We start from the raw sequence: 16,642 nt of genomic DNA on the forward strand, positions 1-16,642 counted from the left end.
CGTACCGGGCAAATCCTGGTGGGCCCTCGCGTCTTTCGGGCCCTCGAGGGCCCGACATAATAATAAAAAATGATATACCGTACATTATTTTGTTGTCTGTGACGGTAAAAAAATGACACATCAGGGCTCATTGGATGCTTCTCTTGAGGCACATTGGCCTAGTCCAATGAAATCCACTGTTTCTCGAAGGCCCGCCCCTCCCTGGAGGCCCTCGCTCGACCCAACTAGTCTGTGACTCTGAGTGACAGTCAGCAGCATTATCATCCGAAGTTTCGTTGACTTGGATGATGGCTATTCGGTTAATAAAACTCTGGTGGTGGAGCGGAGGATACAGGACGCTATATGGAGAAAGAAAGGGCTGGCTATGAAAAGCGCATGGAAAAGCGAAAGCAAAAACTAAATCAAAGAAGACGGAGCAAAATGTGCTAAATCACTGACTTGTTCAAAGCTAAAAGCACCACCAGCTCGAGCTCCGGACAGGTAGCTCTCGTGTGGCCGTGGGAGGTGGTGCATCACATAGCTCGACCTCAGGTTGGGACGGTGGGGCCGCCGGTGCATCAGCGAGTGCAAGGTGGTGCAGAATGAGGCGGAGGAGGAGGCGGCGGGGCTCGGGAGCAGGGGAGCTTCGAGCAGGGGAGGTACAGACAGATACGAGACGTGACCCAGGGAGAGAGAGGTAGCATCCCCCTCAACACACCCAGCCAATAGCTATGCGCCGCTTCAAATTGTCATCCTGACTTTATCAAATCAGCCATGAATATTGTACCCATTTGATAAATCCCCATGCACTTGTCTTGTAATGTTGCGCCAGCACATAGAAATCTTCCATTTGCCTTGAGCTGTCACGAGATGCTGTGTTGAAGTGAAGCTAGTCTTTGCCCTCTACCCAATTACTAGTGGCTGGCCAGGCAGATTAGCTATTCACCGCCTCTGCGTTTTTCCCCATGTAGCCTGAAACTAAAGATGTCGTCCCTCCCCACTCGCTCAAATCAGTCACAAATATGTAATGATTTATTTTCTTCAACTTGTTTGTATTGTTGCGCGAGCATATACAACTTCCATCTCTCTTTACGTGTCAGCTGTCTGTCACAACCACCTGTGCTACTGTGTCTTGTATTACGTGTTTTACGGCTTTCCCTTTCTCAAATCCAACAAATATCTTGTTTTAGTCTATTGCTTGTCGTGTCTTTTGCAACTATGGTTTTAAACTAAAGGTATTTTTGCTATCTTTTCCTTCTGTAATGGCATGTCACGCCATTATCAAGACATCTGGTATTATCCTGAGCTGCCCATTTGCATGGTAGAAGCCGTCTTTCCGTGCTGCTTGTGAATCGCTGACGCTTATAGCTACGCGCTCACTTTATTGTATTTAGCTATGAAACTTAACTTTGTTGTTGGAGTGTGTCTGATATTTTATAGGGCCTTCATGAGTTGAATTTTCCTGTGGTGTTCACGGATAGGCTTTTTTATCCATGCAAACACGTTTTGTTCTGGAAAGCATTTAATCATTGGGATGGATGTTTCAATATCTTCATGGTTGAGGCTACGCGGTTTGGACGCTCCAAGGCGCATTGTACGTAACGTCATCAACCTCTGTTGGAAGCCCCAATAATAAGTGGTCACTTCGTTTTGTTGTGGTGAAAAAAATGACGAGTGTAAGGAAGAAAAACCCCACTGACATAATGACAATCTTGGGCTCTTTTGATCAGTGTCGAGCTGCATACAGTTTATGCCTAGACAACAACTAGAAACGTTTTTATGTGCGTTGGGAAAGGGGGGTGCTAAATGGTGTTGCCATTTAGTAAGCTCACTGACAGTATCTGTGGACTGGAGCAATTTGAAGCTGAATTATTATTATTATATGTGTCCATTTTGCTGTGTGTGTGTGTGTGTGTGTGTGTGTGTGTGTGTGTGTGTGTGTGTGTGTGTGTGTGTGTGTGTGTGTGTGTGTGTGTGTGTGTGTGTGTGTGAGTGAAATATTGCTTTGCTTAACAAGGTGTTTGTGTCTGTGGGACCTGTTTTCAGTTTTTGCATAAGGAAAATGGTATGAATACTTTTATATATTGAGATTCACTGGCCAGTATTGTGAGCGTAGCTGTCAGTTGTCTTCTGAAATGTTCCGAGTCCTGACGCAACTAAGGTGGAAAGCCCACGCCATCGGAAAAAAAACAAAAACAACCAACGACAAAGCTATAGAAGTAACAAAGGAAGCGAAGATCCCTGTGATAATATTTACTTTTAGTTAAACATAGGTTTCTTGTCATTCTGTTGCGCATGGTAGAGAAGAGCTCCTCCTTTCTCCTCTCCTTTTCCTCTCATCTCTTCTCCTTCCTTGGGGTGTGCATAAGGTTTTGTAGTGTTTGGCTGTGTGTTTGGTTACTGTTAAAGGTCTGTTATGTGAGTGGCTTGTGTGATGTGATTCACTGTTTTCAGAGGAATTGAATAAAAACTAATGAAATTGATTAGGCCTAAGTAATGAAGTAAAAAATAAAGCAGAAGTTAAAAAATAATGAAAAAATACATAGCCTATAATATGCTTTATGTAGGCATATAGTCAAGTAGTGTATCTGTGTTGTAGAAATAGTTGAACAAAATGACCATAATAAAAAAAAACAAAAAAAAACAAAAAACTAGCCTAACGCATAGTTTATTTTGGCGAGATTGAAAAAAAAAAGACTAGTTAAACTTCTGTTTGGCTGGTAAGAAAAAATGTCCACTAGCCAAATTGGCTGGTGGTGGAAAAGGTTAATTTAGAGCCCTGGTTATTATGAGTAGTGATGAAGCATTTTTTTGTGTGAGCTTTTTAATGTAGGCTATATTATATACAATGTCATAAATACCGATAGGCATTGGTGTCGGGCCCTCAGGCGTCAAAAAGTGCCCGGGCCATTTTCAGATCCCAGTCCAGCCCTGACTGCCTCCACTCTCACATTTGTTCTATTCCTAATGAATAATCCTGAAATATTCTACAAGCACAGAGTAGGCCTAAACATTGCACTTAAATCCCTCCGCCTTCAATTAGGTGGCCTTTCACTAACAGTGAAACAATAATTTGTGTTTAACCTGTGTTTTGTAGGCCTACTTGTGCATAGCCTAGGCCTACATCATGAAACTCTACATTGTAGACCTACCTGCCCTAAACCTAAACAGAGATTTTTTCCCCCATTTATTTTCCTCCGAAATATGTGGGCCTAACTGAATGTCTCCGAGGGAGGGGTACAGGAACTACTAAGAAACTGGATTAGATAAAAACCATGGCTAATTAACCTACCGGAAGAGGTAAACCTGTCATAGATAGCCCACAGGTGTAAAGTCAGAAAATGCAGGCATCCAGACTCTTCTATTAGGTGATTTACCACAAACTCAAGGTTCACTTAACCTGGATTAATAATCAAAAAAGCAAGACAAAAAAACAAAACACACCGCAACAAGAAATGACCCACATAGAATCCACACTGGAGGCCAGTTTGTCAATGGGAGAGAACACTCGGTAACTGCTGACAGAAATCTTTGCGAGATTCGGCACAAACCTACTAAGTAGGGTATAATTAGTTCAAAAACATCGTGCATTTCCAAAAGCTGTTAGGCTTGACGGAGAACAAATATGACGTGGTAGGCCCTCTGTAACGGTGTCTGTTCAAAGCTACGACCATAGCCTACATTTCGGGCAGAAACAAACAGCCAGGACCCCAGAGAAGTTGGTGAGCACTAGAAGAAACGCAGACAAGGCATGGGTCAGGCGTGTTGTCCGTCTATTGAGCTCCGATAAATTAGCGATTTAGCCTACCAACTTCATCCGCTAAAATAATTAAAAAAGGAAACAGTAACGACACTTACTTTGTGCTTCATTCCGACCGTTTTCTTCTAGCCTCCACTCCGAAGTGGCAGAGCGCAAATATCCGGGTGTTCAAAGAGGCAGGCAGGCATCAGAGGAGTTTGCGGCGCTTGAAGTCACGTTTCCTTCTAAAGTATAGCCTACTCGAGCTTTTTATTGCAAAATCCACGGGTGCGTTTGCAATCCACTTCCTTCGTACAGCGGCACTCTTTCTTCGCTCTTTAGTAAGCACGGCAAACGACCTTGACTTATTAACATAAGACGGATCCCATTGGTCAGGTCGTCATGATTCCCCCCGCTAACACTATTGCGGTAGTAGCAGGGAATGAACATTTCCACCCCGTATGACCAAGACTCTGATGCTTTGGTGTCAGTACATGATCGGCGGCAGGGAACTATTCCACTGTGCACATGCGCACATGACGTAGCCTATCATGCACGTTTTCGTTAATGAAATGAAAGATTTTTGATCATAAGTTTATTGTTCTATTGTAATGTTATTGTAGGCTATGTTATTGTCAGCCTAATAGTTACACAATTGTATTGTAAATGTCACCCAACAATTAAAGACTGCCAAAGTAGAGGCATACAGAGGCATACACTTTTCTTTGCTTCATCACCTAGGCTACCTTTCTCATCCCCTAGGTCGGATAGCTTTACCTTGGACATTTTGTTTTACTGCACTGAGAGACTTAACACAGGACAATCACCCATAACTTTTTTGTGTCTGTGCAACACTAACCCACCAGGACGTGTGTGTGTGTGTGTGTGTGTGTGTGTGTGTGTGTGTGTGTGTGTGTGTGTGTGTGTGTGTGTGTGTGTGTGTGTGTGTGGTACACTGCCTCATGAAGTCATGATGAATTCACTGGAGGACATACACCTGCCAAAGACCTACTGTGATATAATAAAAGATGTATGTAGGCCTACTTCCTATCTGCAAGTGATATGTGGTAAACACCTCACCCGCCTGTCAAACTGGGAGTGGGGATTAAAACTGGTTGCTTATGGAATGCATGCAGTAAACTTTATCATTGCCGTTAACCAGTGGCTGAAATGGTGAAAGTGTTGTCACCAAAAAGTGTTGTCACCAAACTGGCTGAAAGTGTTGTCACCAAACCCAGTCCAGGGCTACGCTGATGATGTAGTCATTGCATCCCGTGATGAGGGAGTTATTAAAAACATACTGGCTTGTACTGACAGCTTCCTCACCTGGTCTGACCTGCAAGTAAAACAGAGTAAATGTGCAGTGTTTTAGGAGAGGAGCGGGGGCAACCGCTGGTATAGAGCTGGTATAAAGACTGACCAGCCTCCTTCCCTCACCATCTCAGGCCAGCCACTCAGAGTGTATGACAGACAAGAAAGTCACACCTATCTGGGGCATAAATTCAACATTGCAGGAGATTGGAGTCAACAAGTGACCAATTTGGTTCAGCAGTTTATCAGCAGACTGGACTTAATTGACAGTTCACCTCTCCCAGCAGCTGTGAAGGTCCAAGCAAGAGATATGGGTCATTTCATGTGAAATCAGACACTTTGCGACCCGACCAACACCGATTTCAATCACACTTGCTGTGCCTGTTTAGTAGCAAGGGGAGCACCCCAGAACGGCATTTGTGTGAATCTGACACCAACATTAAGGGAGAAACAGACTAGGAAAGGTTTACATATGAGGGTAGGACACTATAAATTCAGTATTGATTATATCAGTCAGTGTAAGTCACAAAAAGATGTCTGCGGTGTTATTTGAAAGCAGTCTGGCTCTACAAATTACAGAAACAGCGTGGAGTACAACAATCCTCAGAATATGAATGATGATGAATTGAAATTTTTAAAATTGAATATCAAAAAAACTTATATTTTAAAATGGCCAGTTCCTTGTCTGGCAGTCAAGGCCATGTGTATAGGCTGGTGGTCAGTGGACTCAACATCAGTGGACTAAGTAAAAGATGGGCCAGACAGCTAGCTAAATACTGCTCAATACTGCTGTTATAGGGAGCATGTTCATCTGGAAGAGAAGATATGTTTCCTGTATCCTTAATGACATATTTCCATAACAAGATGTGTCCTTTGGTCAAAATAGTTGTTGGATTATTCATCATATTTGGTTCCTATTGATTTTAACTTGTAATGTGGATAAAGTACATAAAGTAGGCCTACATAAAATGTGTGTGTGTGTGTGTGTGTGTGTGTGTGTGTGTGTGTGTGTGTGTGTGTGTGTGTGTGTGTGTGTGTGTGTGTGTGTGTGTGTGTGTGTGTGTGTGTGTGTGTGTGTGTGTGTGTGTTTGTGTGTATGTGTACTGAACTGTTGTAGGGCTCTTTGTGTATGTTTTGTATTTGTGTAATTTTGTGAGCTGTCAGACATCTTCCATTGGGATTAATACAAGTACTACACTCCACTCTGTCTGTTCCTTAAAAAAAGACTTTGACAGAAAATTAGGCCTAGGCTACTGGTAGGCTAATAAATAGGCCTAGGCCTATTAGGCCAGGGGTTCCCAAACTTAACCATGACAAAGCTCCCCATATACTGGTAGATTTCAGCCAAGGCCCCCCTGACATGGGCTGTGCCACATTATTTTTTCTGGGCAAACGGTTCCACAACTCGATGAGGTTGGTGCATTCCTACACCCATTCAAGTACTACAGAAAGCATAATACAATTATTACAATTATTATTAACATTGTAAAGAGGAAAATGATTCCAATGTGATTGTTAAGCTTATTTTTGGCTAATAAGTCATTTCATTTATGGAATTATTGAGTTTATTTCGCAATGTTTTCCCTGCCAAACTGCTGCGGCACCCCTAGCATCCCCTCGCGGCCCCCCAGGGGTCCCCGGCCCCCAATTTAAAAAACACTGTTATAGACTATAATCACAGGTTTCTCAGTCAAACTTAACATTCATATGACTTTCCCTTTCCCTTCCCTGACTTAAATCCCCATCACTGTAATAAACAACAGCTGGTATCTGACTAAAACACAGCATGCAAGGCCGGAACTGTTCATTTTAAGCGTGTAGGCCTAGCGTCATTAGTGTCAGTTTGCCACTCCAGGCTTGAACACATGACCTACCTGACTGTCAACGCACCAGTTCGGGCATGGGAGGCACAGCACGATACCCTGTGTTGGCAGTAATGCAATACAAAAGAAATTAATTAATGTTGTTAAGTAATGCATTACTTTTTGCAGAAACTAAGTAATGTAAGGCATTACAAAGAAAAAAAGCGGTAACTGGTTCTGGGATTGTTAGTGGGGTTGTCACCTAACCTGATTTACATCATCTGGGCTGCGTTCGGCTACGTCACGCGAGAGCATATCAGATGGCAAGAGTCAGGTAACGTGTAGCCTATGCTGAGCAAGATCTGGCGAAAGCAATGTTACTTTTTACATGCTTGTCTATGGAATTCATTCAGTGTTATTGATACTTCATGTTTGTATAATAACATTTCGCAGCAAAAACAGCCTATGTGTATGTAAAATAAATATGGTCCCTTTAAAAAACATATACAACCCCACCCAGCATTTGGCACCCCTTAATTTTATTGAGGAAATGTGTAATATCTCCAGAAATAAATGGAAACTTTTCCAACCATTCCAGTGTGGTTTTGGATGTGTGCTTTGGGGTTTTGTCTTGCTTGAATACACATGATGTTCTTAGATGGGGTTAAACATTTTGCTGTAAGTCATGATGCCTGTGATACCTGTCGTGTGACAACAAAGCAGTAACACAATATTATGGATTCGACACCACGCTTGATTTTTGGTAGGGTAGGGTAGGGTGTTCTACTGTTTAAAGTCTTTTATATACTTGCAGAGTATGGAAGTATACTGTTTTTGTGCTTTACCAGAAAGCTTTATATGGAAATAAGGGTCCACACACAACCCAGCTTTTTTATGGCACCTGGTTTTATTTTTTTAATTTTTGAATCTTTGAAGCTATACAATTTGACAGGTACCAAGATGAAATGCTGTCCCAAGGGATTTAAGGGATTTAAAGTATTTTAACGCACCTGACCAGAGCCTTACGGATTACAAAAAGGAAATAGAATTGGTCATAACTTTTGATATGAAACATATAGAGACAAATGCTTGTGTCCACAGACAGCTCCTTTGAGATGTAACAGGTGGCTGTTTGAAACACAAATATCATTATTCATTGGCTAATTTGTATCCTATGGACAAAAACAATGTCAAATATCAAAGGTGCTCATGTGTGATTTTCCACATTTGAGTCAAATTAGCTTTCCACAGTGATCTTCAGTAAAGGGTGCCAACACCAGTGACACCGGAAGCTTTACCTTTTTCTATTTTCAGATTTTTTTTTTTACTTTCGTGCTTTATTTATGATAGGACAGTCACAGAGGGACAGGAAACGAGTGGGGAGAGAGAGACAGGGAAGGACTGGCAAATGACCCAGGCCGGTGTCGTGCCAAAAAGCGATTCCCTGCCAGAAAACGAGTGACTTCACGTATTGCCACCCCTGTAACTGTGGACTACAGAGGGTCAGCTGCATCAAAGTCACTGTACATACACCTGGCACCCCCCACTATCATCCCATAACTTTTTTGGTGAATTTTGCCCTTTGCAATCCCGATTTACAAGGGGCAGTTGCATTCTGGCAACGCCTTGTAACTAAGCGGTTGCCAGAAAGTGACTGCCCCCCGTAAGTCAGGATTGCAATGGGTAATAATCACCAAACTTTCTGGAGTGACAGTGGTGCCAGGTGTATGTGCAGTGACTTTGATGCAGCTGACCCTCTGTAGTCAAGAGTTACAGGGGTGGCAATCCGTGAAGTTACTCGTTTTCTGGCAAGGAATCGCTTTCAAACCATCAACTCCTTCATACCACCGCCCATCTAGCCTAAACAATTGTTTTTGATCGGTTTCTATGAAATGAAGCTCCTTGTTTCATGTCAAATTATGTAGGCCTATGAAATTAATGGTTAGAATGTGTGAAACATTCCACATTTATCCATACTTTCTCACACATAGGGTATGGGTCTAAATTGTCCTTTAGATTATGCCTGTGTCTACCCTACCTAATCTATAACCCAAATTGACTGGGAGACGCATCTGTGTGCTTTTACCTTTAATGCCAGCTGCCGCAACTAATGCATAGGCTTTTTTTACCATTAGCTGGCGGTGACCTTCATGCGGTTTTCAAGGATGGAGGCATTTTAAACGTATGTACATGCAAATTTTATGTTGTCCCATGCCTGAAATACACATGCTGACGTAAATGTGTGTTACCAACTAAATGTTTGGTAGTTGGTCTAAATACTGTAGCCTACACCAAAAAAGCACCCAAGTTCATTTGACTGTGCAATTCATCTCTCAGTTGGAGAGTGAAAAAAAATTCTGACGTTAGTGCCCATGGTTGACACATAGGCCTATAGTAAGTGACAGTAGCGATATTGAGGAAATTGATTCAGATTTGATAGGAAATGGGGATGCGATATCTGATGATCCCATAGATGGAGGTCAGTGGATTCAAGCAATGTTTGAAGATGAACAGGAAGACTTAGGCCCTACTTTTTTTTAGTTTGTTGGCTCCTAAGATGAATGGGAAAGAGTAAACTTTCACCCTTGCGCAAAGACGCTCTACAAAAGGAAGCCTAAGCTATATTTTTTCAGAAAAAAAAAAAATCTTTCTACGTGCTACAGAGACTAAAAAAAAGTAAACATTGACAATTCTGTTCAATTTTTCTGAAAACCAATCATCATAAGTCTGTCAATGCTTGTATGAGTTATTAGTAGAGCAGACTCTACTTTCTGAGAAAGCTGAGGTCTTTCAATGTCTGCAACAGACTCCTGCAGATGTTCTACCAGTCTGCCATGGCCAGTGTGCTCTCCTATGCTGTGGCATGCTGGGGTGGCAGCATTAGGAAGAGAGATGCTGGACGGCTTGACAGGCTGGTGAGGAAAGCAGGATCTGTTGTCGGCACAGAACTGGACGCCCTCACAACCACTGCTGACAAGAGGACACTTAGCAGATTGGACTCTATTTTGGACAACTACAAGCACCCCCTGTACCCAGTCTTCGACAACCAGAGAAGCCTGTTCAGCTACAGACTGCGCGCCATCTCCTGCAAGACAGACAGGCTGCGGAAGTCATTTGTACCCAGGTCCATCCAGCTATTCAACATTGCACAGAAGGACACACAAAGAGAGATTGTCATAGGGGACTGGACTGCATAACAAATCCCACTCCTGCCACTTTATTTACCTGGACTCTTAACCCTTTACCCTTTACCCTTCGACTCCTCTTCACTGGACAGTGCAGTCACTGGACAATGCACAGCTGCTTGTGTGTGTGTGTGTGTGTGTGTGTGTGTGTGTGTGTGTGTGTGTGTGTGTGTGTGTGTGTGTGTGTGTGTGTGTGTGTGTGTGTGTGTGTGTGTGTGTGTGTGTGTGTGTGTGTGTGTGTGTGTGTGTGTGTGTGTAGAGACACAGTTGGCGACTTGTGTAACCCCCTGGACTACTGATACTCCTGGACACTTTGTTTTTGGCCACCCAGCACAGGTGACACTATGTACACTTTATTTTTGGTGTGTGTGTGTGTGTGTGTGTAGTGAGACAGGGGGCGACTTGTGTTACACCCCCCCCCCCTATCTCATCTCTTTTTCCAAGGAATACAATGGACATTGTACTAGGCAGAGAGACTATGGACACTCCTGGACACTTTATGGCCACTTTGTCTTGGCTTCTATGTGCCACTCAGCTAAGGCACATGTGAACACTGTGGACACTTTACACTTTATCTTTGGTGTGTGTGTGTGTGTGTGTGTGTGTGTGTGAGAGAGAGAGAGAGAGAGAGAGAGTGAGAGAGAGAGAGAGAGAGAGATGCCTTGGCAAATATATGTAACAGTGAGCTATATATGATGATTATTTTATGTGTAATATGTGTGTTACGTCTTGTGGGCAATGTCTTCATTTATGTATGTGTGTATGCTACTTGACACCTTAATTTCCCCCTGGGATCAATAAACGATACTCTACTCTACTCTACTCTACTCTACTCTACTTAACTGAATGAAGATTTTCTTGACCAGGGGTTCCCAGTGACCCAGCCCAAGTACACTTAGCCAGCATCCTCCACTGTTCCCTTCCATACCATAGACTGTATTATGGTTGAGTAGGCCTACACATTTTAACTGCTGTTAACTACAAGCATTTCATAACTCATTTTTTTATTTTAAAAAGCATGGATGAAATGCAAACATCCACATGAAGAACTGCTTTTGTTTGGAATGGAGAACACGCAAAAAAGATGGCAAAACAGCAACTAATCAAAATCTTTACATTTTCTGTATTTTTTAATAAAAACAAAAACACAATAAATCATTTAACATTCTTTCCCAGTTTCCCCTCTCCTCCTTTTGGTCCTTCCAAGAAAAAAAAACGTTAAAAAAAAAAAAACTGTGAGTGTGCATGTGTGTGTTAGTCAGAAGACAGGTGTGTCTGGAAAATGTAATATCATTTCGCCACAATTTTTTCATGATTGTCTAGAATACACAAAACACTTTTGTGAAGTTGTGTGTGTGTGTGTGTGTGGTACACTGCCTCATGAAGTCATGATGAATTCACTGGAGGACATACACCTGCCAAAGACCTACTGTGATATAATAAAATATGTATGTAGGCCTACTTCCTATCTGCAAGTGATATGTGGTAAACACCTCACCCTGCCTGTCAAACTGGACGTGGGGATTAAAACTGGTTGCTTATGGAATGCATGCAGTAAACTTTATCATTGCCGTTAACCAGTGGCTGAAATGGTGAAAGTGTTGTCACCAAAAAGTGTTGTCACCAAACTGGCTGAAAGTGTTGTCACCAAACCCAGTCCAGGGCTACGCTGATGATGTAGTCATTGCATCCCGTGATGAGGGAGTTATTAAAAACATGCCGGCTTGCACCAAGAGCTTCCTCACCTGGTCTGGCCTGCAAGTAAAATAGAGTAAATGTGCAGTGTTTTGGGAAAGGAGGAGCGGGGGCAACCGCTGGTATAGAGCTGGTATAAAGACTGACCAGCCTCCTTCCCTCACCATCTCAGGCCAGCCACTCAGAGTGTATGACAGACAAGAAAGTCACACCTATCTGGGGCATAAATTCAACATTGCAGGAGATTGGAGTCAACAAGTGACCAATTTGGTTCAGCAGTTTATCAGCAGACTGGACTTAATTGACAGTTCACCTCTCCCAGCAGCTGTGAAGGTCCAAGCAAGAGATATGGGTCATTTCATGTGAATCAGACACTTTGCGACCCGACCAACACCGATTTCAATCACACTTGCTGTGCCTGTTTAGTAGCAAGGGGAGCACCCCAGAACGGCATTTGTGTGAATCTGACACCAACATTAAGGGAGAAACAGACTAGGAAAGGTTTACATATGAGGGTAGGACACTATAAATTCAGTATTGATTATATCAGTCAGTGTAAGTCACAAAAAGATGTCTGCGGTGTTATTTGAAAGCAGTCTGGCTCTACAAATTACAGAAACAGCGTGGAGTACAACAATCCTCAGAATATGAATGATGATGAATTGAAATTTTTAAAATTGAATATCAAAAAAACTTATATTTTAAAATGGCCAGTTCCTCTGGCAGTCAAGGCCATGTGTATAGGCTGGTGGTCAGTGGACTCAACATCAGTGGACTAAGTAAAAGATGGGCCAGACAGCTAGCTAAATACTGCTCAATACTGCTGTTATAGGGAGCATGTTCATCTGGAAGAGAAGATATGTTTCCTGTATCCTTAATGACATATTTCCATAACAAGATGTGTCCTTTGGTCAAAATAGTTGTTGGATTATTCATCATATTTGGTTCCTATTGATTTTAACTTGTAATGTGGATAAAGTACATAAAGTAGGCCTACATAAAATGTGTGTGTGTGTGTGTGTGTGTGTGTGTGTGTGTGTGTGTATGTGTGTGTGTGTGTGTGTACCGTATGTGTGCCTATGTGGTGTGTGTGTGTGTGTGTGTGTGTGTGTGTGTGTGTGTGTGTGTGTGTGTGTGTACTGAACTGTTGTAGGGCTCTTTGTGTATGTTTTGTATTTGTGTAATTTTGTGAGCTGTCAGACATCTTCCATTGGGATTAATACAAGTACTACACTCCACTCTGTTCCTTAAAAAAAAAAGACTTTGACAGAAAATTAGGCCTAGGCTACTGGTAGGCTAATAAATAGGCCTAGGCCTATTAGGCCAGTGTTTCCCAAACTTTACCACGACGAGGCTCCCCATATACTGGTAGATTCCAGCCAAGGCCTCCCTGATATGAGCTGTGCCACACTATTTTTTTCTGTGCACGGGGTTTCAAGTTGGTGCATTCCAAAACCCATTCAAGTACTACAGAAACCATAATACAATTATTACAATTATTATTAACATTGTAAAGAGGAAAATGATTCCAATGTGATTGTTAAGCTTATTTTTGGCTAATAAGTCATTTCATTTATGGAATTATTGAGTTTATTTCGCAATGTTTTCCCTGCCAAACTGCTGCGGCACCCCTAGCATCCCCTCGCGGCCCCCCAGGGGTCCCCGGCCCCCAATTTAAAAAACACTGTTATAGACTATAATCACAGGTTTCTCAGTCAAACTTAACATTCATATGACTTTCCCTTTCCCTTCCCTGACTTAAATCCCCATCACTGTAATAAACAACAGCTGGTATCTGACTAAAACACAGCATGCAAGGCCGGAATTGTTCATTTTAAGCGTGTAGGCCTAGCGTCATTAGTGTCAGTTTGCCACTCCAGGCTTGAACACATGACCTACATGACAGTCAACGCACCAGTTCGGGCATGGGAGGCACAGCACGATACCCTGTGTTGGCAGTAATGCAATACAAAAGAAATTAATTAATGTTGTAAAGTAATGCATTATTTTTTGCAGAAACTAAGTAATGTAAGGCATTACAGAGAAAAAAAGCGGTAACTGGTTCTGGGATTGTTAGTGGGGTTGTCACCTAACCTGATTTACATCATCTGGGCTGCGTTCGGCTACGTCACGCGAGAGCATATCAGATGGCAAGAGTCAGGTAACGTGTAGCCTATGCTGAGCAAGATCTGGCGAAAGCAATGTTACTTTTTACATGCTTGTCTATGGAATTCATTCAGTGTTATTGATACTTCATGTTTGTATAATAACATTTCGCAGCAAAAACAGCCTATGTGTATGTAAAATAAATATGGTCCCTTTAAAAAACATATACAACCCCACCCAGCATTTGGCACCCCTTAATTTTATTTACAAAATGTGCAATATATCCAGAAATAAATGGAAATATATCCAACCATTCCAGTGTGGTTTTGGATGTGTGCTTTGGGGTTTTGTCTTGCTTGAATACACATGATGTTCTTAGATGGGGTTAAACATTTTGCTGTAAGTCATGATGCCTGTGATACCTGTCGTGTGACAACAAAGCAGTAACACAATATTATGGATTCGACACCACGCTTGATTTTTGGTAGGGTAGGGTAGGGTGTTCTACTGTTTAGTCTTTTATATACAGTACTTGCAGAGTATGGAAGTATACTGTTTTTGTGCTTTACCAGAAAGCTTTATATGGAAATAAGGGTCCACACACAACCCAGCTTTTTTAATGGCACCTGGTTTTATTTTTTTAATTTTTGTATCTTTGAAGCTATACAATTTGACAGGTACCAAGATGAAATGCTGTCCCAAGGGATTTAAGGGATTTAAAGTATTTTAACGCACCTGACCAGAGCCTTACGGATTACAAAAAGGAAATAGAATTGGTCATAACTTTTGATATGAAACATATAGAGACAAATGCTTGTGTCCACAGACAGCTCCTTTGAGATGTAACAGGTGGCTGTTTGAAACACAAATATCATTATTCATTGGCTAATTTGTATCCTATGGACAAAAACAATGTCAAATATCAAAGGTGCTCATGTGTGATTTTCCACATTTGAGTCAAATTAGCTTTCCACAGTGATCTTCAGTAAAGGGTGCCAACACCAGTGACACCGGAAGCTTTACCTTTTTCTATTTTCAGATTTTTTTTTTTTACTTTCGTGCTTTATTTATGATAGGACAGTCACAGCGGGACAGGAAACGAGTGGGGAGAGAGAGACAGGGAAGGACTGGCAAATGACCCAGGCCGGTGTCGTGCCAAAAAGCGATTCCCTGCCAGAAAACGAGTGACTTTACGTATTGCCACCCCTGTAACTGTGGACTACAGAGGGTCAGCTGCATCAAAGTCACTGTACATACACCTGGCACCCCCCACTATCATCCCATATTTTTTGGGGTGAATTTTGCCCTTTGCAATCCCGATTTACAAGGGGCAGTTGCATTCTGGCAACGCCTTGTAACTAAGCGGTTGCCAGAAAGTGACTGCCCCCCGTAAGTCAGGATTGCAATGGGTAATAATCACCAAACTTTCTGGAGTGACAGTGGTGCCAGGTGTATGTGCAGTGACTTTGATGCAGCTGACCCTCTGTAGTCAAGAGTTACAGGGGTGGCAATCCGTGAAGTTACTCGTTTTCTGGCAAGGAATCGCTTTCAAACCATCAACTCCTTCATACCACCGCCCATCTAGCCTAAACAATTGTTTTTGATCGGTTTCTATGAAATGAAGCTCCTTGTTTCATGTCAAATTATGTAGGCCTATGAAATTAATGGTTAGAATGTGTGAAACATTCCACATTTATCCATACTTTCTCACACGTAGGGTATGGGTCTAAATTGTCCTTTAGATTACGCCTGTGTCTACCCTACCCAATCTATAACCCAAATTGACTGGGAGACGCATCTGTGTGCTTTTACCTTTAATGCCAGCTGCCGCAACTAATGCATAGGCTTTTTTTACCATTAGCTGGCGGTGACCTTCATGCGGTTTTCAAGGATGGAGGCATTTTAAACGTATGTACATGCAAATTTTATGTTGTCCCATGCCTGAAATACACATGCTGACGTAAATGTGTGTTACCAACTAAATGTTTGGTAGTTGGTCTAAATACTGTAGCCTACACCAAAAAAGCACCCAAGTTCATTTGACTGTGCAATTCATCTCTCAGTTGGAGAGTGAAAAAAAACTCTGACGTTAGTGCCCATGGTTGACACATAGGCCTATAGTAAGTGACAGTAGCGATATTGAGGAAATTGATTCAGATTTGATAGGAAATGGGGATGCGATATCTGATGATCCCATAGATGGAGGTCAGTGGATTCAAGCAATGTTTGAAGATGAACAGGAAGACTTAGGCCCTACTTTTTTTAGTTTGTTGGCTCCTAAGACGAATGGGAAAGAGTAAACTTTCACCCTTGCGCAAAGATGCTCTACAAAAGGAAGCCTAAGCTATATAAATCTTTCTACGTGCTACAGAGACTAAAAAAAAGTAAGCATTGACAATTCTGTTCAATTTTTCTGAAAACCAATCATCATAAGTCTGTCAATGCTTGTATGAGTCATTAGTAGAGCAGACTCTACTCTCTGAGAAAGCTGAGGTCTTTCAATGTCTGCAACAGACTCCTGCAGATGTTCTACCAGTCTGCCATGGCCAGTGTGCTCTCCTATGCTGTGGCATGCTGGGGTGGCAGCATTAGGAAGAGAGATGCTGGACGGCTTGACAGGCTGGTGAGAAAAGTAGGGTCTGTTGTCGGCACAGAACTGGACGCCCTCACAACCACTGCTGACAAGAGGACACTTAGCAGATTGGACTCTATTTTGGACAACTACAAGCACCCCCTGTACCCAGTCTTCGACAACCAGAGAAGCCTGTTCAGCTACAGACTGCGCGCCATCTCCTGCAAGACAGACAGGCTGCGGAAGTCATTTG

The 16,642-nt window shown here is 42.3% G+C and overlaps 1 protein-coding gene across 1 annotated transcript in view; it reads right to left on the minus strand.

Annotated features, from left to right (window-relative positions):
* The window catches only part of nedd9 (neural precursor cell expressed, developmentally down-regulated 9), a 37,090-nt gene extending 32,955 nt beyond the window's left edge, over positions 1-4,135 (minus strand). Inside the window, exon 1 of the mRNA XM_063185179.1 lies at positions 3,838-4,135. Within this exon, the coding sequence (XP_063041249.1) occupies positions 3,838-3,849 (12 nt within the window). The 5' untranslated portion in view covers positions 3,850-4,135. The remainder of the gene's footprint in view (positions 1-3,837) is intronic.
* Positions 4,136-16,642: the final 12,507 nt, after the last annotated feature.

Source organism: Engraulis encrasicolus, chromosome 20, assembly GCF_034702125.1.
Source record: "Engraulis encrasicolus isolate BLACKSEA-1 chromosome 20, IST_EnEncr_1.0, whole genome shotgun sequence".
NCBI classification, from domain to species: Eukaryota; Metazoa; Chordata; class Actinopteri; order Clupeiformes; family Engraulidae; genus Engraulis; species Engraulis encrasicolus.